Raw genomic sequence first — 15,774 nt, 5'->3', positions numbered from 1 at the left:
ATAGCTGAAACTTAAATATTTTGCTATCAACCTAAATTTATCATCTTTTTTTCTTCTTTCTGGAGTTTGTGACTCCTTATAATTGGAGAGCTTGGAGCAGCGAAATGTTAAGTGACAATCTGAAAACACATTTTCAGAGTTTTAAAATAAGTTTCTGAATGTTTAATTAAGGTGATTTTCCATGTGAATGAAGTTTTGAAACTAGCATCCTAAAGTAATATTCAATGGAAAAAAAATTAAAATCGGTCGTAAAAATATTGTTTATGACTATTTTAAAAAACTTTTATTAGCTTAACTTTATTTCTAACATATGTAATTTTTGTAGGTACGCGAAGATAGCCCCCGAGAATGCGGAAAATCAAAAATTCAAACTGCATTTGTTTGACCACAAATAACCACTTTTTAAATTTTTTTGACCACCCTTATTTTGGACATAATTCTGAAAATTTAAATCGGGGGCAATAGTATTCTCATTTTTGCGAAAAATAAATCAAAATCCAATTTTTATATTGTATTTGTTTGACCACAAATGACCATCATCTTTTAGTTTTTTTGACCACCCCTTATTATAGCCGTAATCTTAAAAGTAAGACTTGGGAGAAGTGTCTGGTTAGCCCCCGAACAAAAGAAAAATAAAATTCTTAAACAGCATTCGTTTGACCCCACAACTGACCACTTTTTTTAAAATTATTTTTTTTACAACCCTTATTTTAGCCGTGATAACAAAATTATTTCTATTAATATAATTTATTATTATATTATACCACAAATATTTTTCTGATTGTCGCCAGTATATTATAATTTCCAAGAGGCTTGAAATGGAAAGTAAGTAACCATATATATGAAACAATGATACTTAAATGTTCAAACGAAACAAACTCCTATTAAAGAAATTTTACTTATATTAATCACAATTTACTACTATAGCTTTAAGGCCAAATAGGAACTCTGATATCTGAATAAGTTAAAGTTCAATCTTTAACCGATTCAGCGTAGCACAATCTTATAAGTATTTGATTTGAGTGCCATAGTTTATACAAAGAAAATGAGCCGCGATGGCTCTGAGAATAGAGCGCACCAATGAGGTGAATCGAGTTCGAATCCCAGCGATGGCTGGCCAATACGAATTCCGCATCTGGCTTGCATCGACCACAGTACTGACATGAAATATCCTCAGAGGTAGACGGACCGTGGGTTAGAGTTCCCTTGCCGATAGGCAAAGCGTGGGAGGTTTACTGCATGTAACGCAAATGCGAGTTAGTTCCATCAAAACGGCCTTCACAAAGTCAACTTTCTCCCAATACTTGATCCAGGAATTCCTTTGTCTTCTGGATTGGGTTCAAAATTACAAGGCTACGGAGTTGAACATTAGTAGTTGCAAACCCAAAAATTGGGTCGGCTATTCAACGACGGTTATAAAATAAAAATAAATACATTAGAATATACGCATAGGGGAAGAAAGCTAGCTTCCGTAGACATAATGTAAATCAGTCCCCCAAGGTTTGGTGCGGTTCCTTTGTATAAAGGAAAAAAAAACAACATCTAGGGACACAGCAGCAGAGGTGCAGAACAAACCTCTGCTGTGCAGCAGAGTTTTGTTTTGCACTTTTATCCTATTGAAAAACAGTTAACTATTGCTTAAGAAATTTTTTGTGAATACATTTATATCATCCATGTTGACTAGACCTGCTAACACATTTCGACATAGAAATAAAAGATAAAATGGTGGTTGATAGAAGACAGCGTACCCAAGATCAAAAGCCTTTTCACAAGTGACAATCAGTACATGTAATGTTCTGCTAAATCTGAGTATGTTGCTCACCCTGTAAGTTGTTTTTCTGATATAGCATGCAGCACAGAACAGTTCCTCACGTTAGTTACATACTCGAAGAGCTATACATCTTCTTTCTTTATACTTTGGTTTGTCCAACAGTGATTTAGTTTCATGTTCCTAAAGTGTATCTAAGTAGTTAAGCCGGTTATGGTATACGGATGAGAATTAGTGAGTTTTTGATTGAAGAGGAACAAAATTTCATCCGTACGCTTAACAGTGTATCAACAGGGTATGGCAAAATAACCGAATTTAAAATTTGTATTCTTTTCTCTTGTTTTCAATATTAATTTTTACAATCTAAAGTATCTATTATAGTAAAAACTAATGCGTAATCGCCATATATTTTGTGAGATAATTAGCTTTTGAAAACTGTGATGGTTATACGTAAGAGTTTTGACAAATTATTATTTTTTATAAGCAAAATAAATTAATTAATTAATTTAATTTATCAATAAAACATTAGTTTTCGTACACAAAGCTATTTTCTGCAGAAACCTTTGCTAACGAACTAAAAAAGATGCGATGTTTTTATGTTTAAAGAGATGAATGAAACCTTCAATAATACTGGGAAACATTTTTTTTTCTTCTGTTGCATGAGATTTTTCAACGGTTCTTAAATATTTTCACACTGCTGATTTCAAATCTGCAATCTGTTTCTCTCTACAAGCTACAGTTTTTGTGCATATTTAAAATTCAATCCAGAGAATACTAGGGAGTGTCCCCACTTCTCTGCTACATAGGGACTGGTAGAAAGAAGTCGGTAACGCATTTCCGTTCATGATGTTCGATACGTTAAGAACATTTTTTTTTTTGTTCAAAGTGTTATTTTACTGACGGTTCTGCACGTAAAAAGTCGCATTTTAACCTGCAGTCTTCTCTGCATAGCAAAACCGGTTTTCCCATGTTAACTGATAGGGGAACTGTGTGTAGGGGAGAAACATTCTCCCAATTTTGCCCATTTCCTTAACCGCCAGTGGGTTAAAGCAGTGACGAGTTCTTATGTGCGCATATATACTTATAAGTTCTTTATAAATTTGTATATTCAGGCAAAAAATAAACTAAATTAAAATTACCATTTAAAAAAAGTGCCTGAAGTTTCCGAATAAAACTTATTTTAGATATGAAATCCTCACTCCAAATTTGAAATCCGCACACTAGATTTAAACCCCCTGCCGGTCTTTAGCCAGCCCCTTCTATAAAAATTTGCAAAAATTAAGAATTATTCATCGGTTTTGATCATTTTCATTTAAATGGGGAAATCTCGCCAAATTGGCGCTTTTTTTTTAAAAAAAAAAAGGTTTACAAATTTTAAAAATATTTAAGTTATTTCTCCGTTCTAAAGCCCAGAGAATACATCACGGCAAGATGATATACGCACTTTAAAATTAAAGATTTACTTTAAATGTAAGAAATTAAAACCGTGGCTATTTCCTTTTCTTTTAGGAAAGAACTTGGAAGAAGAAAAAATCAGTTTTAACGTGATTCTGATACTGAGTATGAAAGCGAGATCGCCAAATGCGATAATTTATTCCACTGTTGTTTTCTTTCATGAACTTTCTAAATGATTTTGCAGGTCCTTGCTGTAATTTTGTTTTGATATCGGATTCTATCTTAACCTATCCATAACATTGAAAAATTTCTTATAACAGCATTTCGCAAGTTGAGGAAAATGTCAAAAATTTATTCAACTGGAACCAATCGGACTCTTAACTCTATTTATTTTCTTTCTCAAGAGTTAATAATATTAAGTTGCTGTTGACTGTATTGTTTTTCTTTTGAACTTTTCTGACAAATTCACTAATCTTCTCTTTAAATCTCAAACGTTTGCGAACAAGTTCGCAACAATATCGTACAACCGTGACGAACGCATCTTTCTGAATAGTATCAAAATAGAGCTTTATTCATTAAGACCATGCCGAAATAATATCTTCACGTAACATGGGTAAGTACCTTACTGATATCACCTTACTGATGTAAAAGCTAGAAATATGTAATTCACTTCCTCTCCTCATTTTGGTAGATCCGAATTTTGTATGGGTAAAAATTGCATTATTTCTAAGAGCTTCAAGCATGATCTTTCAAAATTTGCCATGCAAAATCTTCCAAAACACTCATTGGTTCTTTACAAAGTGTTAGTATAAAAAAAATTCGAATTTTTTTTTTAATACTTTCTTATAAAATCTATTGATCCGAAGTTAACTCTAATAAAAAATAATTTTTAATAAATGTTAATTATTTGCCATGTAAAATCTTCCAAAACACTTGTTGATTGCTTACAAAGAATTAGTATAGAAATATTCGTATTTGTTGACCATCAAAATGTGAATCGTTGCCGTTATCTGTCAATTATTTTAGTCGAAGTCTGGGACCCTTTATGTTAGTCTCTTTTTTAAGCATATTTTTACCATGACTCATGAATATTATTATTTTTTTTAAAAAAATCGAATTTTTTTTCTTTTTACTCTTTGAATTTCATAAATTCATTGATCCGAAGTTAACTCTAATAAAAAATAACTTTTAACAATTATTAATTATTTATTATCATATATTTTTTAAATAGTTGAAATAATATTGAATCGCAAAGTACACATCATTTTAAAATATGTACTTTTAAACGAATATATCCTCTTCTGACAAGAGATGCGACGTTGACCTGAAAATTAAAAAAGTGGTGGAAACGTAATTCATTTTAAATTTATTTCATCTATTTAACCTGTTAGCGCCCAGCGTCATATTTGTAGGACAGTTTCTTTTTTCAAAAGCATATATTGTGGTGGGACAATTGTTTTAATTTTGTCTTTTATCTAGGAGAATTAAAAGTTTCCCCTCCACCATAGTTTATTAGTGATTTAAGTTTCTATCACTAGATGTAGGGTAAACCAACCAGTGAAGGAACACTACCCAGTGAAGGAACATTTCATATATATTGATTAAAAATAAGAATTTGAAAGTTTTTCTTTAGATTGATTGGTAATAATAGCTTACTGCCAAACAATAGGAAGTCATCTAGCAATGTTTTGGATTACCTGGTCAATTAGACTTCTCTGGAAAAAATTTTTGAATTTGTTATTATCTCTGTAACACATTGTTTCCTTGAAAAAATTATAAGGTGAGTGTTTATATTTACATGTTTGAAGTGGAATTAATTGCATGTAATAGTTTTATTTTTCTCACTGTGAGAAAGAGAATTCAAAATATAGTTATTGAAGTTACGTATTACTTTTTTTAAGCATCCTAGCATAATAAAGTACTGAGATAAGGGGGTGTTTATTCACTGGATCACCAAACGATGAAAAACCAGTGAAGGAACAAGTGTTCCTTTACTGTGTTTTTTTCTAAGTTAATGAAAATAAAAGATAAACTTTAATTTTCTCGTACCTTTAGTGATGTTCCGCATCAAAAGTATGTTAAAAATACGGAAAACAACTTCTAACCAGTGAGGGAACATGCATGTTTCTTTGCTGGGCATAGATTTCCCAGTGAATGAATAGTATGTGTTAATATGTTGACACTTTAATTTTGCAATTCATGATTACAAAAAAAAAGTCAACATTTTCCAAGTATTTATATGTTATAATTTCAAGAATAGGCTTGTTTTTCAATATTTGTATGGCTTATAAATTCATAAAGAGCATTAAAAAATAACCAAAATTAAGTGTTCCTTTACTGGGAAATTTTGTGTTCCTTCACTGGTAAGAGCTGTTCCTTCACTTGGTCTTCTTACTACTTGTTATTTGAAACTCCAAAACTTTAAAACAATATTATGTAAAGTTCTCTACAATTTTTTTTACATAATTTACAATTAGTAACAAATATGTTGACACTGTCATTTAACTAAAATTACGAATTTTGAAATTAATATGATTTTTTAAAAGGCAAGCGAAGCTTAAGTGTTCCTTCACTGGTCAGTTTACCCTATAATAACTATAAGGTTCAGGGACATTTCGAACAGAAATGGTAACAAATAGTTGATATTAGTTGTATAACGCATTATACCAGTTTTTTCATAAAGCCACTTTTTGCACCATTTCATTATAAAAAGTCAGGATAAAACGGGTTAATTATTCAACTGAATTATAACTTACTGCATAACCCTTCAACATTTGCGGTTAGTGCGAAATATATTTATCAGTGGCAGCAAACTTAGCTGAAATTTTGAAAACAAATAGAATTCTTTTAAGACCTTGACAAGATCTGCGGAGCATGACCATTTCGAACGAATAAGCATCTTTTCTCCTTTAACTTTGCTCAATAATAGAAAGCTTATTTTTTTTCTATGAATGCATATTTTTAATACCAATTAAGCATCATTGTCGTCAATAATAGAATGGCAATTTTTTTATGGTTCCTCTGAACAAATAAACACTTTTACTCCGTTCATTTTGCCTTTTAGTACATAGTTTTATGATATTTTTGTTTTCAATATGCGCATATTTCCTAAATTAATTATGAAGCATTGACGTCATTCTTGTATTCTTGACATTTCCCTAAGCGAATTAATGTCACTTTTCCATTAATTTTGCCTTTGAATACATAACTATTTCTTCTTCATTACAATTACCTATGATTTTAAATTACTTACTTTTATACAAAGGCATTTTAATGGAATTATTATGAACAAAATAAACACGGATATTAGATAATCTTAGAAATATCAATTTAGTGACGTAGTCCACGAATGCTACCATGTTAATGTCGTTTTTTTATCTGACAGGGAATAAAACATTTATCATGTGAAAATATTTATGTATTTTTCTATTACACAGGTATATCACAGGCCACTTAAAACGTAAAAAGTGGTAGAAACTCAATTCACTTTTATTTATTTATTATCTTTTCAATTGCTCAATCATAACTACCACTATGACTTACATTTCAAGTTATTTATACAAAATACAAAAACAATATACTTGCATTTTTTAATGGAAAATATGCTACAAAATGTTACAAATTTAATCTCTTTTAATGAAATATAGAATTGCATTAGTCAGCACTTTTTGCATTATTGGCCTATTAAAACTATAACTAATTGGCCGTTTTTAATTTTTTTATTATTTACTCCTAAAGCTGTAACAGCACTTTTACTTATCCGGTAAAAAAGAAATAACTGGCAGTTATCACAAACGGGTTGGTCGCTATGGCCTCCGGCCCCGCGCCAACCAACCAAAATCACCATAGTGATATTTTTCTTTCACTTGTTGCTGAGAGTGGCAACGGGTGACTGAGATGGATGCCATGTGTTTTAAAAATGTAACCAAGTAGTGTGTTTTTTTAGAAGGGAGATTTAAAAAAAAACGATCTCCTATAATTGTATGATGTATAAATTGTGTTTTAACATTTTTAATAAAGTCTTATAACTGAAGCTTTTAAAAGTGTTATAATGGCGCACCAACTAGAGGCCCGGATCCCCGGTAATCCGATTTTATGTGTGATAGCGTCACCCGAAAGATCGTTCTTCAACGGTCTTTTCTTTTTATTTTGTTTCTTCTTCCTCGCGCTGCAGCTGTGCGTGTGTGTTTTTTGTTTTGTTCGTGTTGTTGACATTGAATAACTATGATTTTTTTTTTCTTTCGCCTTTGGGGAGAGAAAAGTGTTTCTTCGGTGGTTTTAAATAATAACTTTTACAGCTCTTTCAATGATTTAACATAAATATTTTGATTTGTTTTATTGCTCTCAATTTATAAGAATGCTTAATCAGTAATTGTGTTGTTATTTAAGTGTTTTAAGTAATCTATTTTAAAATAATTTTGGTTACTTGCATTACCTATATATGTTTATTAGAAATGTTTTATAACTGGTTAATAATTTAAAAAGTGCTCATGTATTTCATTTATGTGATTAAGGTATTATATTTACCAAAATAATTATGATTAAATTTTGTATTGTAAAAGTTGGTCAAGTATGCTATACAAGTTACCTCTCTAAGATCATTTTACCATAACAATTACAGTATTATTTTAATTCTCTAAGGTGTGCCCTTGTGCAAAAATCGCCCTAGTGTTTACATTAAGTGTTACTAATCTAAAGTATGCCCTTGTGCAAGAATCGCCCCAGTGTTTACATTAAGTGTTACTAATCTAAAGTGTGCCCTTGTGCAAGAATCGTCCTAGTGTTTACATACAAAGTGTGCCCTTGTGCAAGAATCGCCCCTGTATTCACATTTATAATCTGTGCTCTGAATTAGAAACATCTTCTTTTGTTTATTGAAAGATGACATTCTTTGGAAAAGCTCGTAAGGAGGATTTAATTCTCCTTGCTAGTGAGTTGGGTGAAGATGTCACCCCTGATTTAAAAATTATTGATTTGAAGAAAGTTATTACCTCTAGTGATAACTATGAAGAGGAGTTTGTAAAAGAAATGCTAAACACGATCATTTCCCAAAGACAGGATGCTGCTGAGGAGAAAAAGAGAGCTGCTGAGTTAGAAAAGGCCAGCATCGAGAGCAACGAAAGAATCAAGACAGAGCAAATGAAATTGGAACTGGAAAAGATTAGACTCGAGATAGAGGCAAGACAGTGTGGACCCTCCACCAATACTGATGGTTTCCGAAGAAAACCTGTGATTGATTTGTTGTCCTTAATGCCCCGATTTGATCCAAATAATAACGACATAAACCTGTATTTAGTGCTATTTGAGCGCCAAGCTCAACTCAGTGAAGTTCCTAAAGAATTTTGGGCATCCAATCTTATTGGACTGCTGCCCTATGATGTTGCTCAGCTAATTGCAAGAGAGAGTGACGAGGTTGCTAGCGATTATGATTGAGTAAAACTACTACTTCTAAAAAGATTTAAATTGACGGCGGAAAAGTTCCGTCAGCTGTTTGTGAAACATAATAGGACTAACTCATCGTCTTGGCAAGATTTTGCCTATGAACTTAGGAACTTTTTCCAAGGTTGGGTTAGTGGTTTGGAAATAACCACTTTTAGTCAATTAGGAGAATTGATCATATCTGACCAAATTAAACGCAAAGTGACGTCAGATGTAAAAGATCATTTTATTGATGAGTGGTGCCAGTTGAACACTGTGGAAGGGCTCGTCAAACGGCTTGATGACTATGAAGCTGTAAGAGTGAAGAGGGAACCAGCCGCTTCAAGCTCCACTGCCCGAGTTGAATATAAAAGATATTCGAAGCAAAGTAGAAGGGGATACCCTGATACAAGACCAAATTTTCAAGAACGTTCTAGGCCAGAAAATTTTGAACTTCAACCAAAGTTAACATGCTATGGCTGTGGAAGGCCAGGGTACATCAAGGCGAAATGCCCTACCTGCTCTCCAAATGTTTGTGCAAGTGCTATCAATCTGCACGCTTGTCATATTTCTTCCTCTCCCATAGCACTGCTTGATGTTGAGATTTCTGACATCAAGGCCAGAGTTTGTGCTGATACAGGAGCAACCCGCTCCATTGCTGGAGAGACATTGTTTAAGATGCTGAAAGAAAAAGGAGCCCAATTCCAAACTAAAGAGGTAGTCATGACTTTAGCTGATGGAAGTCAGACTACAGTTGAAGCATGCGCCACCCAGGTGCTGGTTAACATTGAAGGTAGAAAATTCAATCATGAACTGTTAGCCCTGCCCGAGGCTACTGGAAATAGAACTCTACTGGGGAATGATTTTCTGGAAAAGACTGGTATCGTCCTAGATATCCAACGTAAAAGATGGCACTTTGGTGATGAACCTCATCATAAAATCTATTTCCGGAAGGATATCCATAAACCTGGTTTATCCATGAGCAACATTGTGGCAAATGAATGCAGCCTACGAGAAAATGAAGGAGAGCCTCTGACCCCAGAGCAAAGACGAAGGATTTCCATACTTCTCAGTGAATTTGAAGATACCTTTAAACCAGGGGGAGACCCTACTCCCTTTGCCGAGCATCGAATTAATACTGAAAATCATGCACCAATATCAGTTCCGCCATACAGACTGTCACCAGCCAAGAAAGAAATTCTTAAACAAGAATTGGATGATTTGTTAAAAAAAGAAATTATAGAAGAGAGTGAATCTCCCTATGCAGCTCCCGTTGTGTTGGTTCCCAAACCAAATGGTAAACACAGACTCTGTGTCGACTATAGAAAGCTTAATGCTGTGACTGTCACAGACTCCTATCCTTTGCCAAGATTGGATGATCTCTTGCATGATGCTAAAAACATAGGCTATATTTCCACTATAGATCTCCAGTCCGGTTATCATCAGGTGAAAATTCATGATGATGATAAAGACAAAACAGCGTTTGTAACTCCTTTGGGTGCTTACCGATTCAAGAGGATGGCATTCGGGTTAAAAAATGCCCCTGCAACGTTTCAGAGACTAATGGACCGTTTTAAAAATGGACTCCCCTCAGTAAAAATTCTCATTTATTTAGATGACATAATCATCATGTCACCTACTTTTGAAGATCATCTAAATGATCTAACTCTTGTGTTCAAAAGACTAGCCCAATTTCAATTGAAAGCTAACCGCCTAAAGTGCAATTTTGCTTGCTCTAAGGTAAAATACTTAGGTCACTACATAACTACCCGAGGACTTGAAGTAGATCCAGAAAAAGTAGAAGCTATAACCAAGCTTCCTGTCCCTAAAGATATAAAGCAGGTTAAATCCTTCCTGCAAACCTGTTCATGGTATCGTAGGTTTATAGAAGGCTTTTCTACCCTGTCGAAACCATTATGTGAACTTACAAAAAAGAACGCTGCTTGGAAGTGGACTGAGCAGGAACAAAAAGCTTTTGCTGCCCTGAAAGAGAAGTTGGTTTCTTCTCCCATTCTGAAACAAGCTGATCCCGACCAACCTTACACAATAAGAACTGACGCCAGTGGTTATGGATTGGGTACTGTTCTCTTACAGGGGAAAAATGAAAATGAACACCCTATAGAATATGCTAGCCGTCTTTTGACATCTGCAGAGCAAAACTACTCGACTACAGAGAGGGAAGCTCTAGCTGTTATTTGGGCTTTGAATAAATTTAGAGGGTACAGTGATGGTGCCCAGGTGACAATATCCTCTGACCATCAACCCTTGAAGTGGTTGTTAAGTATTAAATCTCCATCAGGAAGGTTGGCCCGATGGGCCTTGCAACTACAATCTTACAACCTGAATATACAGTACATCCCAGGAAGAAACAATGTCATTGCGGATATGCTGTCTCGCCCACCTTGTGTTCATGAAGAGAGAAATCCTTGTTGTCTCTGTTTAGTTACAATTGATCTTCCAACTCGATCACCAAGTGATATACGCACTGAACAGCTGAAAGATAATGATTTACGAAAGATTATAGAAGCATTTGAAGATCGCTCAGATGAAGTAGACCTTAATCGATGGACTGAACGAGGATATATCATGAATAGGGGAATTCTCTATAGATATTCCCATGATAGTGACTCGGACGAAGCTCAACTAGTAGTCCCTATGCAAGAAAGAGGTCAAATCCTTAAAGAATTTCATGATGCGCCAACTGCTGGCCATTACGGTATAGAAGGTACCCTGGATCGAATCTCCAAAAGATTCTTTTGGACTGGTATGAGAAGATTTATCACCGAATATATTAAAAACTGTGTCGAATGCAACCGCTATAAAGCTTCCACTCAAAAGCCAGCTGGTCTTCTTCAGACTCCTGTACATAATCAAAGATTTGAAAGCCTATCCATAGACCTATTTGGTCCATTGCCCGAAGGTAAAGATAAAAAGAAATGGATCTTCATCGTTGAGGACTGTTCAACTAGATGGGTTGAGCTATTTGCTTTAGCCCAAGCCACAGCTAAGGAGTGTGCAATCACTCTGTTGGAGGAGGTGATCTTGAGATATGGATTGCCTAGAAGAGTTATCAGCGATAACGGTTCACAATTTGTGAGCAGTGTAATGCAACAGCTTTGTTTTCTGCTTGATATTAAGCAATGTTTGGTGCCGGTATACCATCCCCAAGCAAATCCTGTGGAAAGAAAGAAACCTCGCTTGGCTATTCTTGTTGGCCAAGAGCATAGAAATTGGGTTGATCACCTACCAGTCATCCGATTCGCTATGAACACATCAAAGTGCGAAACGTACCTTCAGTTTGGACGAGGACAGTTCAAGAGGTAGTTCGAACGGTTATCCAAAACGATAACTTTGTCCCTGAGATATCTCAGAAAATTTTCTTCTATCCTCTTGACTGTTAGAGATAATGTTGAAAAATCCCAAGATCGGCATAAAACATATTTCGACTCAAAACCCCACTTATGCTGTAGGTTCGAAAGTGTGGGTGACTCTACATCCACTCAGTAATGCTAAGAAAGGAATTACTGCCAAATTTGTACCTAAAAGAGATGGGCCGTATCTCATACTTCGAAAGAAGTCGCCTACCTCCTATGAACTTGCCCACCCAGATAAGCCACGTGTTCCTGTTGGGACCTACCACACCTCAGCATTGAGCCAATGCAACTCTGATACACAAGCAACAGAACCTATTTTACCTCTCCGAAGGAGAGGCAGACCAAAGATGAATTCTGATTCCTCCCCGGGACGTAACCTCGGAATCAGAGGGGGAGAGTATCACAAACGGGTTGGTCGCTATGGCCTCCGGCCCCGCGCCAACCAACCAAAATCACCATAGTGATATTTTTCTTTCACTTGTTGCTGAGAGTGGCAACGGGTGACTGAGATGGATGCCATGTGTTTTAAAAATGTAATCAAGTAGTGTGTTTTTTTAGAAGGGAGATTTAAAAAAACGATCTCCTATAATTGTATGATGTATAAATTGTGTTTTAACATTTTTAATAAAGTCTTATAACTGAAGCTTTTAAAAGTGTTATACAGTAATATTATTTCGCTTCCCTTACGTTTAAGATAAGAAAAATTTCCACCACTAATTAGATACTCAATGCTACCAATTACTACGCTTTTTGAAAAATATTTTGTAGAGTGGTAATGGCTCATTATTATATAATGTTTATGTTATATATGTGAAGTTATTCACGTTGTTCATGTTATTCATATAACTTCTTATATGCTACTAATCAATTTAAAAACAAATGTAAATAAATTTTTTAATATGGAAAATTTTATTTATCAAATTCTACATGTATCTGAAATAAGATTACTTACTAGAATAAATTATTATTTGTTACCTAAATTTAGCATTAATTTGATTAATTCATATAAATAATACGTAAATATGCAAATTTTGTTGGTGATGTATGCCAGGTATAACAACTAATTTCATACAATACCATTTTATAAGAACACATATGAGATAAGAAAACTAAAAACAATATATTTATTTCAGTATTATAAAATTTATTTTGTTATAGTTACTTTCCCTATATGATACAATATTTATAATAGTTTTCCTATATGATCAACTTTCGAAGGGGCTTAGGTAAGCTTTATAACTATTTTAGAAATTATGTATAATTTTAACGCATCGATGAAATTTTCCTAAAATATTCATGAGTAATAAGTAAAATATTCATCAATTCATGAGTGTTATTAAATTACATTTAATAACACTTGAAGACAAATTTGACTTATTTCAGCAGTTAACAAACCAGATCTTTTATTATGCAGGATACATTTAGTTCTTCATAATAAAGGTCAATTTACAAAGATGATTAACTTAAAAGGTTTAAATACATTATTAAATATGTTAACAAAATATGCTTAGGCTACAAACGCAAATTATGTGTAAAATCAAAGTTTTAAATTTCTCTCGTCGTGCGCTAAAATTAATATTCGTCGTAACTAAAATTAATTTCTTATCAGTTTATGACTTATTCAAATCATAGGAGAAAGATCGACTTTAGTTACGATTATTTTATATTTTTATAAATATTCTATTATTTTATAAGATTCTATGACAACCGTTATTACGATTAATTTTTGATGGTCTTGTTATTGGAGGAAGAAAAATATGAGGAAAGAAATTAAGCGAATCAGTTAAGAAATGTAAACGGGAATAATAAGCGAATCACTCTGCTGTTATTACCGATCATCATCTAATTTTTTTAAATGAATGTATCGCGTATTTCAACAACCGCAAGTATGAATTGCTACAAGGCAATCATTACTTAATTTTTATGTTTTTTTTTAAAAATAAATAGCGCATTGCAATAACAACCGTATTATACATAATTGCGTACTTGCAACTCAAGAAGAAGTGAAGTGATTATATCTTACCATGTAATTTGAATCAGATTTAACTGAATACCTTTAAGCGATATCACTCGTTCGTGTCGAACCTGATAGGCTCCTGGATAGAAAAATGCCACGACTTACTAACAAGGACGCTAATTGCTGGTATCGAATTCTTATTATACATGATTATACTTAACGATGCGATTTAAATCAGATTTAATTGAATACCTTTAAGCGATGTCACGTGTTCGTGTCGTACCTGATTGGCTCCTGGATTGAAAAATGCCACGATCTACTGACAAGGACGTTACTTGCAGGTATCCAATTCTTATTATAGATGTTTATGCTTAACCATGCGATTTAAATCAGATTTAATTGAATACCTTTAAGCGATTTCATGCGTTCGTGTCGAACCTGGATTGAAAAATGCCGCGAGTTACTAACAATGACGTCACTTGCAGGTATTCAATTCTTGATATTAAGTAGGGAGCAGAACGAGGGAGGGAAAAGAAGCGAACCGATGAAAGAATTAATTCACGGATCAGTTTACAAATATATATAAAATTTGATTAACTTATAATTTGTGGTACAACACAAATTTTTAATGTATTTAAAATATCTGTCTTCTTATTATTTATTTATGTTTGTTTTCAGGATACCATAGCTAACTACCATGGCTTACAAACTGTGGAAAGCAGCACTTCTGGTTATTCTCATCAACGAAGCACTTTCGGAAGAATCTTTTTGTGACAATAAATGTTTCGGAGAAGGGGTAGTAACTTCACGCTCTTGTTACTGTGACAAAGCCTGCACCATTTACAAAGATTGCTGCTCGGACTCAAAGCATTTTGATCCCAGTAAAGATTCAGACTCCAGCTCTTCATCTGTAGTGTGCAAGAGAAATACTCTAGTGGTCAACAGCTGCCTGCCTGAATGGAAAGGTCCAGATTTCATCATCAAATCATGCCAGGAATCTCACAATGAAGTTGACCCAGTGGGAAATTCCCCGGTTACCAGCGAGACTACTGGAATATCCTACAGCAACTACTACTGCGCCATTTGCAACGGAGATTCTGAAGAAGCCATTGTATGGACAATCAAAGTATCTTGTCCTCTTTTAAACCCCAGCATAGACTTGGATAAAGAAGAAGCATTCAAATATATATTTTATAACATACCAACGAAAGAATGGGGGTATGTGTCGCGGGAAAATTCGACGCAAAAACTATCATTCCACGCATGCGCAGTTATTTCTGAAGTACCTGAGAAATTTTCTTCCAAAGTGAGGAAATGTTCGAGCGATGAAGTTCGAAGTTGCTCTCCAAACTGGAAAATAAATCTCGTAGAGCGCATGTGTGATGCTTACAGTGATCCAGTTTTCCATAATGTTACCAAATACAAGAATTTATACTGTGCCATTTGCAATAACGTTGATCAGTCCCTTCTCAATTGCGGAGATGGAATTGGCCCAAGAATGAAAGAGGTGCCAGAATCGGAAGAGAAAAATAATCTCAGTTTTTCTTTGCTTTTAGACATTAATTTTTCGGAAGGTAATATTGTAGGTAGGAGACTTTCAGTTATGAATTGTTTACCAGGAGAAATATTTGATCCTTTTGCTAGGAGGTGTCGAAATATTGTGTGCGCTATTCCTGGTTATATACTGCAGAATGGATTATGTATTGCTGGTAGTGCATCGCCAATTTAAATAAGTGTATTGTAAATATTGTGCTTTTAACTCTCCAATTTTATTATTATGTTACCAAATACAAAACTGTGCTATTTGTAACTGTGCATCTCCTATTTAAAACAGTGTATAATAAATGTTGTACTATCTACGA

General features: G+C 34.1%; 2 protein-coding genes across 4 annotated transcripts in view; one reads left to right on the top strand and one right to left on the bottom strand.

The window, feature by feature from the left end:
• LOC107437544 (NPC intracellular cholesterol transporter 2 homolog a) overlaps positions 1-6,056 on the bottom strand; it is a 21,017-nt gene extending 14,961 nt beyond the window's left edge. Inside the window, exon 1 of the mRNA XM_071185182.2 lies at positions 5,920-6,056. Coding sequence (XP_071041283.1) covers positions 5,920-5,937 — 18 coding nt within the window. The 5' untranslated portion in view covers positions 5,938-6,056. The remainder of the gene's footprint in view (positions 1-5,919) is intronic.
• Positions 3,484-15,774, top strand: LOC107437549 (uncharacterized). 3 transcript variants are annotated; one of them, XM_016049603.4, is made up of 2 exons: positions 3,484-3,776; positions 14,591-15,774. In XM_016049603.4, the coding sequence occupies exon 2, from the start codon at positions 14,610-14,612 to the stop codon at positions 15,639-15,641; it is 1,032 nt and encodes a 343-aa protein (XP_015905089.1). In that variant the 5' UTR covers positions 3,484-3,776; positions 14,591-14,609; the 3' UTR covers positions 15,642-15,774. The 3 variants fall into 3 exon arrangements, with proteins under 3 accessions (XP_015905089.1, XP_087020354.1, XP_087020355.1); XM_087164228.1 differs by lacking the exon at positions 3,484-3,776 and adding an exon at positions 7,038-7,245; XM_087164229.1 differs by lacking the exon at positions 3,484-3,776 and adding an exon at positions 12,438-12,488.

Source organism: Parasteatoda tepidariorum, chromosome 5, assembly GCF_982258835.1.
Source record: "Parasteatoda tepidariorum strain Cologne lab strain chromosome 5, Ptep-v5.0, whole genome shotgun sequence".
NCBI lineage: Eukaryota > Metazoa > Arthropoda > Arachnida > Araneae > Theridiidae > Parasteatoda > Parasteatoda tepidariorum.
This window is presented reverse-complemented; position numbering and strand designations above follow the sequence as displayed.

What these genes read in the sequence shown, in the direction of transcription:
- LOC107437549 (XM_016049603.4), top strand. Translation starts at nt 14,610, where the DNA reads ATGGCTTACAAACTGTGGAAAGCAGCACTTCTGGTTATTCTCATCAAC.